We start from the raw sequence: 10,529 nt of genomic DNA, 5'->3' as shown, positions 1-10,529 counted from the left end.
TACATAAATCCTGTAATGTGATTTACTGAGGTTTGCAGTAGACAGTTTAACTAGTATTTGCACCCATGGTGGACTTAAAGGGATAGTTCACCAAAAAATGAAAATTCTGTCATCATTTACTTGACCTGATGTTGTTCCAAACCTGTATGAGTTTCTTTCATCTGTTGAACACAAAGGAATATATTTTGAAGAATGTTGGTTATCAAACAGTTTCTGGTCCCCATGGACTAGTATGGGGGTATTTTTCCCCCATACAATGGAAGTCAATGGGGCCCATCAACTGTTTAGCTTCACACATTCTTCAAAATATCTTCCTTTGTGTTCAGCATGAAGAAATACATTTATTGAATGTTTGTATAAAATCAATATCACATTTGCAGTCGAGCTCATATTTATGAAAACAGCTCTCTTGCTCTTGTGATATTGCTTGATATTGCCATTGGCGGAAATTTACGTCATTTATGAGACTCCGCTTCCCGCTATTGATGGAAATTTCCGGCTTTCCGTATTTTTACTGTTATACAGGTATCTTCTAAAAGAGTACAGAATCTTCAGATTAAAAGACATAGGAAGAAGAAGCAGAAACAAGCGATAGCATTATGTAAGCAGATGTACACTCACCTAAAGGATTATTAGGAACACCATACTAATACTGTGTTTGACCCCCTTTCGCCTTCAGGACTGCCTTAATTCTACGTGGCATTGATTCAACAAGGTGCTGAAAGCATTCTTTAGAAATGTTGGCCCATATTGATAGGATAGCATCTTGCAGTTGATGGAGATTTGTGGGATGCACATCCAGGGCACGAAGCTCCCGTTCCACCACATCCCAAAGATGCTCTATTGGGTTGAGATCTGGTGACTGTGGGGGCCATTTTAGTACAGTGAACTCATTGTCATGTTCAAGAAACCAATTTGAAATGATTCGAGCTTTGTGACATGGTGCATTATCCTGCTGGAAGTAGCCATCAGAGGATGGGTACATGGTGGACATAAAGGGAGGGACATGGTCAGAAACAATGCTCAGGTAGGCTGTGGCATTTAAACGATGCCCAATTGGCACTAAGGGGCCTAAAGTGTGCCAAGAAAACATCCCCCACACCATTACACCACCACCACCAGCCTGCACAGTGGTAACAAGGCATGATGGATCCATGTTCTCATTCTGTTTACGCCAAATTCTGACTCTACCATCTGAATGTCTCAACAGAAATCGAGACTCATCAGACCAGGCAACATTTTTCCAGTCTTCAACTGTCCAATTTTGGTGAGCTTGTGCAAATTGTAGCCTCTTTTTCCTATTTGTAGTGGAGATGAGTGGTACCCGGTGGGGTCTTCTGCTGTTGTAGCCCATCCGCCTCAAGGTTGTGCGTGTTGTGGCTTCACAAATGCTTTGCTGCATACCTCGGTTGTAACGAGTGGTTATTTCAGTTAAAGTTGCTCTTCTATCAGCTTGAATCAGTCGGCCCATTCTCCTCTGACCTCTACATCAACAAGGCATTTTCGCCCACAGGACTGCCGCATACTGGATGTTTTTCCCTTTTCACACCATTCTTTGTAAACCCTAGAAATGGTTGTGCGTGAAAATCCCAGTAACTGAGCAGATTGAGAGCAGAACTAACTCCCATGCCACGCTCAAAATTGCTTAAATCACCTTTCTTTCCCATTCTGACATTCAGTTTGGAGTTCAGGAGATTGTCTTGACCAGGACCACACCCCTAAATGCATTGAAGCAACTGCCATGTGATTGGTTGATTAGATAATTGCATTAATGAGAAATTGATCAGGTGTTCCTAATAATCCTTTAGGTGAGTGTATATGCAAAACATTAAACAGAATACAGCATACAAAAACACATTTTTCTCAGCTTTTTGCTCAAAATGTTGCTTTTGTATTAAATTTACACACATTCAAGTGTTGATAAAAAGTTAAGCTAGAATACTTTTTTTTGTTTGTTTAAAAGCAGAGACTCTGTTCTTTATTTTGATAGCATCTTCAGATATACAACAAAATATTATTGGGGCCATGAAAATTTTGTGAAAAATTAAAAAAAAAATGCTGGTGGTGGCTGGCAACTTTTTAAAAAATTCTGGAGGGGAAAGAGATTATATCATGTGTTACAGTATTAAAATCATGCTACTTCATACTTTTGGGCATTTGTATTAATTATGGTGACATTTTTAACACAATCCCCCATTAATGTCTGACCATGAACAACAGTAACAAAAGAAATCAAATTAGAAATGTTATTCATTGCATTTGAAGCAGGACGTTTTACATCCAATCACATTAATTCCAAGTTCGGCATAAAACTCTACAATGCTTGTCAGAATTATTTGCCCCCTTGGTAAATATGATCAAAGATGGCTGTAAAAAATAAATGGGCATTGTTAATCCTTTTGATATTTTATTAAATAAATTGGCAAAAATCTAACATTTCATTGAAGTAAAAGAAATGAAAATGATTAGATGATTATCTACATAACTCAGCTGGTCGGTTGCTGTTGCATCAGCAGCCAATGAGCTGCAGCTCAACATTCAAACAAACACTGGTAGTGTTGCTGTTAGCAGTCTGCAGCACACTTTCAGAAACCCTCCACCTTCCCCAGCTCCACCTGTTTAGATCTGCTATGGGGGTTATTTCATGTATGTTACATGCAGCAGCAGCAGCATGTCTTGAATGTATGAATGTATTGGCAGTAGCAAGTCTCGGTACTTGCTCTGCAGCAGCAGCAACGTGGCAGATCTATTCTGCCAAGACCAAATACATTAACATTGCCATATCCATTACCATGCCAATCTCTCAGAGAGTTGTCATGACAGAAATTATGTTAACAAATAAATCAGACAATGCACTGGCAATTTAGTGATATCCCCGCAGTTGTATTTTTGACTTGCATGGTCTTGAAACAAAATCCCGAAACCTCTTGTTCTGAGACAAAGACAAGATCAAGTACAAACGCGGTTGAGACCGAGACAAGACCGAGACCTTCAAAAAACTAGTCTTGGATACTCACTTCTGAGAAATCACACTGGGGTCTGTGACAGTTCACCTGTGAAAAAAATAAAAAATAATAATAATAATTGGTCAAGGCACATTCAGTAGCTAAATATTGCATAAAATGGCTAAACTGTATGTAACATTTTTAAATACTATATTTTACTGTGAATAACAAAATGTTAGGGTTATAAAACACATACACAGTGGATAATTCAGATAGCTTTGAATGTGTATCTCACATTTATGCACCTATAACCATGTATAAAACAAGTTGTGAGAAAGGCAGAACTTAAAAATAAGATGTTAGTCATCTTTCCTGCAGAAAGCATCTATATTTCACACTATTCCAAAAATATAAATGATTACACACATTTCACACTCTTCCTACCTACACGTTTTATAAGGCCTAATCTAATTTTCGAAAATGAACTGCGAGTCGTACAGACAAACTTTCCACTTGTCGCCTAGCCACACTGAAATGAGGAAGTGGTAGCTGTCGCTGTGATGCTGCTTCCTGTCCTCATGACTCGCTGAGACTTTCCTGCCCTTTCTGTTGTAAAGAGGTCGAGCGTGTGTGGCATCTTCACATTCACAACATAATCACGCGCTCTACACTCTCTGTGGATTACTAACTCACACCATGCTGTTCTCTCACTTGCAGTCTGCCTGAGCTAAAGGATCACTGGTTGGAAACTCTACACAGGTGAGGTGTCATTTTGTACATATCATAAATGCAAAAGGGGAACATAATAAATTCTGAAATTCAAGGTTAACTCGATTTGTTATGCTAAATAGTTGATTTAGACTTCTGAACCCCACCGTCAATGCAAATCTCTCCAGTTACGGACACAGAAGTCTATTAGTATGTTTACCGGTGGTGAACTTCTTGCTGTTAAGTCACTATATGTGTGGCGCATAACAGATAATGTTGCAATTTCAAATGCCATTGCAGGAAAACTGCAGAGGCAAGATCGAGTGCAGGCAGCACTTCCCCACCGCCCAGCGTCCTCATGAAGGTGCTGAGTGGAAATACCACGGTACGCGTTCTTCTGTCACTGATTCATAAACATTAGTGATCAGATTTCCAAGGGTCAAACTGCATAAAATGCTTGGAATGGGATATTTTTCTTCTATGCCTTTTATCTCAGATGATGTAAGTCCTCAGCCTTGGTCTGTGTATGGAAATACCTTTGGTCTTGCCGTACAGATAATCAACTGACATTTATTTTGCTGTTTTTCTCTGTCTTACAGAATAAAACTCTTAGTGGAGTTGGGATGGAATCTGGCGTAGAGTTGCCTTTTGATGTAAGCACTCAATTTTTCTTGTATTCACCAATTCACAGTAGATTTTTACCTTTGGCAAACACATTCTTTCTAAGCGAGTTACTTCCAATGACACTTGAAAATGACTACAGCGACAAAAATAAGGATGCTAAAAATGAATGAAAAGTAGCTTTGTTGTTTTGACAGTTGCATGTGTGTAATTTGAAGTCACACCCTAATACTCATGCGCTCATGACAAATATATGCCTGTTCCCAGGGCAACGGCAAAATCTCCACCCTCCCAAAGCAGTTTCATAACCAGGAGGCACATTCACAGCAGCCTACTGGTGAGTTTGAACTAGTCAAAATGGCTGTTCGAAACCACATGTTTGGTTAGGTGCCCGCCAGAAACAAAAAAACAGTGAAACTGTGTGTGTGTGAAAATAAAAGTGCAAGAAAACAAAGGTGTGAAAAACACAGTTTGAAGACATCACTGCTTTACTATAGTAGTAAACATCTTAGATAAACTGTTGTTCAATTTGAAGTAATGCTTATAGTGTATTTTTCTTGACCTGAACAGAGAATGGAGGCAAAAAGAACTTTTTCACATTTAAGCTGAAGAGAAGCTCTCCAAACCCAAGCGTTCCTGCTCATCCTGAGTCCAATGCCAAGAACTTGCTGTTTGGACGACATATACAAGATGACACCATACTTCCAAAACCAATTACTGTAAGTCAGTGTATTATATTGATGTATTATTATCTTATGGTTTGTTGTCTAAGAACAAGTAAATAGCAATCTGTCTTCAAAAACATCACCACAGATGCAATTGGTAGAACACGTGATGTTTATTTTGACAGGCATCGTCTAATTTCTTGCTAACCTTATCCAGACCTCAATCAAAAACTTTCGAGATAATTCTGATTGGAGACAAAAATATGGCAAAAAGAACAGCCGTTTAAGAAGTTTTTTTATAGAATCAGTCACACCCCTTGCCAAAAAGACAGAGGAAACTGATGGTATGCAAAAAAGTAAAGTGGCCTTGGGTCATAGAAAAATCGTTTCAAGTCATAACATTTTGATGACAGATTATGAAGACATTCATTTTTTATTTGTTTTCTTTGGAATAACATGCACTGATGAATCATACATGCACCAGAAAGAAAAGTAAATATGGCACATTTTTGACTCCAGGATCAATTTCATGTTGACTTCAGCCTTTAAAGTCGGTAGAAGATTTTATATTCCTCAAGCTTCTCATGTTTTTGGGCCTCCAACAGGAAACACTCATGTTGCTGTTCAGAAAGGGTCCATTTACTGAGGGTGTTTTCAGAGTCCCATGCAGCTCCAAAAACCTGAATGCCCTCAGAGATCAGCTGAACTCTGGGGCCGAGGTAGACATGGAAGCCCTGCCTGTGACACTCTTGGTTGGATTGTTGAAGGTGAATAATACACTGTTTGCGTTAGGCCCAGTCTTTGCCTGTGTGTGTCTCTTATCAACATCCCTTCTATTTCTTAGGTGTCTGTTAAGCAATAAGTCATTTCTTTAATTTTAATGTACTGACAGATTTACCTGAGGCAACTCCCTGGAGGCCTTCTTGTATTTGAGCACTATGAAAGCTGGATGAGTGCTCTGGAGAAAGAGAGGGCAGAGGATGCTCAAAGTGAGCTGAGAAGGTGAGTAGGACTCTCTCTTGTGACCTAGCTGTAAACTCACTGTAGTTTCAGAGTGGATGGTAGAGAGAAACTGTGAGCAGATGTGTGGGCTGTTAAAAAAAGTCCCTGGCACAGATGTGATGATGGAAATGGGACTTTTCTGTGGGCTTTCTATGTACTCTTCAGAGATTTGAAAATAGGGAAATTGGAAGCTGAAGTCTGGCCACAAAATGTCAGAAAGGTGGTTCTGTTTTTGTCCTTCTCCCCTCATCAGAATTAAAATGGGAGGAGTGGTTAATAGAAAAAGGACCTAACTGTTTTTTTCTTCTCTGTTGTTCTCTGCTCTCAGAATGGTCGAGAAGTTACCCAAAGCAAACAGTCTTCTCCTGCAGCACCTGCTGTGCCTGTTTCACCACATCAGTCAGCATTCAGAAACCAACAAAATGGATGCCAAGAACCTGGCAGTGTGCATTGCTCCAACCTTGCTGCATCGTGACAGTCAGCCCCTAGACAGGGATGATGTAGAAAAGGTCAGACACTTGGCTGGTGTTTTTTTTTTCCTTCCTTTTTTTTAAAAAATGACACTTCGAAATAAACTATTATATTATATCATGAAATGGTTTCTTGGAGTCTGCCTTGGTGTTGAGCCTATAGCTTTAAACATAGACCTTAGCTTAGCCTGGATCGTGTCTGAGCAAGAATATATGTCAAAAGTCTCCTCAATGTTTTCTTTTTTTTATTTTATTTTTTATGATCCACCTCTGCAGTCTCGATTTGACTAATCTGTTGATTTAAGATCAAAACTTGGCACTGTCATATGCATAGTGTGGTTTAGATGCATAAGAAACCACAGCACCAAAAGCACTGTGACACTGAGTTACACATAAAACTTAACACATTATATTAAAGACACATCATTCTTTTTATTTTGTTTTTTAGGTCACAAGACTTATCCAGTTCCTAATTGAAAATTGCTCTGAGGTATTTGGACATACTATCCTGATGCTTTTTGGGGATTTAGAGGAACAGGACTCCATGGACAAGTCAGGTAAATACATCTTAACTATTTAAATAAGAACTGAAATATAATACTTTAAGATCTATGCACCATTGATAAGCCCTTTTTGATTTGATATGAGGCCATTTTATCCCATATTGCAATATATCATATTATAAATCATATCATATTCAAACTCAATACATAATATCCAACCTATCACAAGCTCAATTTATGATTTTGAGGTTGACCACAACCTCAAGTCTCAACAGAATGTTCACCAAACTATGCATGGTGTTAATTTGCATTTAGAAATAGGCCTTAAAGCTGATGTTTCTGATGAATTGCATTACATCAGTCCCTATTAGAAAATCCAGCTTAAGCTAGTAGCTGTGTTTTGGAATATGGTAGCTAGTTTTTAGCCGATCTAAACTGGTCCAAGCTGGCCTATGCTACTATGTTCCAAATATTAGCTTGACCATCTAGAGCTGGTATGACTCAACCTCATTGGTAGCAAATGTTGGGCTGGCTGGTATGCTCGAACGAACAGAGAATTGTTTTGATAGTATGACAGAGCCACGCAGACCTTTAACATTGATTTATTCTCAACAGATTCAGCCTCCTTGATGTCCCCCAATATATCCTTCGATGTCCACCAGCATGACTCAGCGTATGACAGCACAGATCCTGATGTTGATTGTGATTGCATGGAAGTTGAGAGCCAGACTCAAGAGGACAACATGATGCCACGTGGGAGCCCAGGCCTAAGCAAGATAGGACGCTCTGACATTCAGTCTTGTTCCTCTGACGCTATATTTGATGCTTTCACAAACCCCTTCAATCGCCGGTGCTCTGAGCCCTCCATTTTTCCTTCTACCGCCATAACGGGTTTAAGAGAACTTGCCCGCAGCCATGATGATTTTTCGACAGAGAAGGAAGACTTTGACAGCCAACCACTCAAGAAGCAGAACTCAGATGACTCCTTCTTGCATCCCCACCGCTGTGAGAACAGAAGAACATCTAAGACTGGTTCCTGCCCATCATTTTGTTCCTCAGATAGTAGCTCCTCAACTCTCTCAGAGCAATCAATAACCACCTCACCACTGCCATCCCCTGCAAGCCCTCGCAAAAGCCAGTCTACTAGGCATTCATCCTTTATGAGTAAGTCTAGACATAACCAAGGAGACGTTGAAGTGAACCGTCGATCCCTCTCAATGAGGGCCAAAAGCATTGGAAACTTTACATTTAACAGAGGCAGTCTGAAAAAAGGGGACTCTCAGAAGGAAGTTGCCTTCCCTTGTGAAACACTCCAAGAGGACTCACAAAATGAGACAGAGAACATAGATGAGCTTGTCCGGCGTCGACGGCCTCTCTCCGCCATCGAAGTCTTCCAACAGGTGGATAGTCGTATGCCATGCAGCCCCCCAACCTATGAGCAGGCGCTGCAGACCGGAGCACAACCGGCCCCTCCACAGTACAGGGCCATGACAGTCCAACATGCCAGAGAGCTGGGCAGGAAATCTCGCCCCATTTCTATGAGCGACTACCTATTGGACATTTACAAAGTTAACGAACCCGCAGAATGCATAGAAACATTCACAGAAAGTGTTCAATCTGTAGAACCACAGCCGGTGTCGTTCCGGCAGAGGGCAATGTCCGAGTCGGTATCCCAGATGAGGAACGACAAAGTGTCCCGCAGGTGTAGTCAGCCTGTATTTGAGGAGTTCTCCTATGCTAAGGAATCTTATGTGTGAGTGTTTCTTTCTTAATTGTAAAACTGAACTCCTGCTGAAGATTTAAAGGTGAAGTGTGTGATTTGTGTGCCACTAGTATCACCTTGTTTTCAAACAGGTTTCCCAAACACTCCTCCCATCGGTCAGATAGCCCTGCCCCAAACTCACATCATTGGTTGATCCACTGTTGCCATGTTGGCCTGGTCAGGATAATCAACCAAGTAGAGCAATGTTTTGATAGTGCCACAATGTAAACACTTTTCAGGTAAATCAACCCATAAAATGGCTTCCTTATACCTTACTCTAAAGTTAAGTTGGGATAGGAGAACATATTTTAACATAGAAAAATTGCACACTTCAGCTTTAAAATAACCTGCAACTGTTAAGCTCAACTGTTTGACTTAGTGACACATAGTGTTACAGTGATTTTATATGCTAATATTGAATCATTTTAAACTCTTGCCAGTATGAAGCTATGTAAATAGACATTTACAACAATTAAATTGTATAATATAATAAATAGTGTATGTTGGTAAAAGAATAATTTTGATGTAGTCCCAATGTAAAGCTGTAAATACAAGATTTCTGTAATATTGCTACTTTTTATTTCACTACAATAAATAATCTTAGAGGCCACATCGTTTGAACTCATCCCTGACCGTCTCGAAAAGCTGTTGAGTCTTAGGGTTATTTCACCTTATGAACACTGGGGTTTTGGGTAACATTATTTGCTTACCTTCATGTTGTTCCAAATGAATTAAATACTGGTTGCTCTTTTCCTCGCAATTATGATGAAAGGTAATTAGAGATTTCTAGCTTCATGAAAGGAGCAAGTATTTTTTTTTTTTTTTTTGTCTGACTGATATTTGTTTGTTTGTCATTTTGCAGATTCATTGTATTAAAAAGAGTTGCCTGGATAAAAAGTCTAAAATTCATCTTTAGTGTTATAAAGTCATGCTGTTTGTGTTTGAAATGACATGAGAATGAGTAAATGATGACAGAATTTTAATTTGTAGGTGAATTAATTTTTTTGACCTTTGTTCCTTTGGGATACCAACAAAAAACATTAAAATAGGTTATGAGGAACTTACAGAAACCATGCTTTCATGCCAATGGCATTTTGAACGGCACTGTTCCCCATCGTTGTCAAAGGGTTGCATAACATAGAGAACAAAATGTCATTGAGAACAGCGTGTTCTGCGTTGGAGAGGAAGTCGGCGATCATGTGGACTGATTTGGTTTTTCGCTGAATTTGGTTTGTCGTCTCGCATATCTATAGATGTGCCCCTGTTTCCTCCTCTGGCAGCCTTACTAAGAAACAGGCTGCAGTGTGTCAAATGTCACTCAGCATGGTTTCTATAGCACATGCTAATATTTGGTCTGTATATGGGTAGTGCTGGCAAGTCTTCTAAAGATTCTTATCAAGATTCAGAACATGCTGCACAACCTGCATGTTCTTTAGCATCAAGCTTTTAAGCAGCTTTTAAAGCATCATGCTCTATAGCAATCAGCAAGCGAAGTAAACTTTTGTGACATATTAATAAAGGTCACCAGACAAAGTGGAAATACCAGGCAGGTTAAGACTTTGTGTTTTCAAAATTCACTATGAACCTGGCAAGGAACAAATGTTACATAATGAAACTGTGAATAGTAGCATGTGTTCATAGCCAGAGGTCTCTTAGTTACATAACACAGTGATTCTTCCTCTGTTGCCATTGCTGTGTCCATTATACAGTGATGAATGGGCACTTTATATAATTAATGTTTTAATGCTTAAAGTTAAATTAACAGCCAATTAGTGACAATTCGTATTCAGTGACAAGTATTGGATTACCAACAAATCTAAATAGGGAACAATGTTATTGAATTTCTCAAACAA

General features: G+C 39.4%; 1 protein-coding gene across 2 annotated transcripts; it reads left to right on the top strand.

The window, feature by feature from the left end:
* Positions 1-3,525: 3,525 nt before the first annotated feature.
* On the top strand, positions 3,526-9,657 carry tagapb (T cell activation RhoGTPase activating protein b). Of its 2 annotated transcripts, none has more exons than XM_081378227.1 (10): positions 3,526-3,704; positions 3,954-4,038; positions 4,253-4,306; positions 4,542-4,611; positions 4,845-4,993; positions 5,545-5,706; positions 5,832-5,941; positions 6,270-6,450; positions 6,860-6,968; positions 7,530-9,657. In XM_081378227.1, the coding sequence occupies exons 2-10, from the start codon at positions 4,012-4,014 to the stop codon at positions 8,669-8,671; spliced, it is 2,004 nt and encodes a 667-aa protein (XP_081234353.1). In that variant the 5' UTR covers positions 3,526-3,704; positions 3,954-4,011; the 3' UTR covers positions 8,672-9,657. The 2 variants fall into 2 exon arrangements, with proteins under 2 accessions (XP_081234353.1, XP_081234352.1); XM_081378226.1 differs by having other exon boundaries at positions 3,534-3,704; positions 3,954-4,154; positions 7,530-9,651.
* Positions 9,658-10,529: the final 872 nt, after the last annotated feature.

The sequence above is a fragment of the Scardinius erythrophthalmus genome (genome assembly GCF_964197995.2).
Source record: "Scardinius erythrophthalmus genome assembly, chromosome: 11".
Classification (NCBI taxonomy): Eukaryota; Metazoa; Chordata; class Actinopteri; order Cypriniformes; family Leuciscidae; genus Scardinius; species Scardinius erythrophthalmus.
The sequence above is the reverse complement of the archived record's forward strand: the minus strand, read 5'-3'. Positions and strand labels throughout refer to the sequence as shown.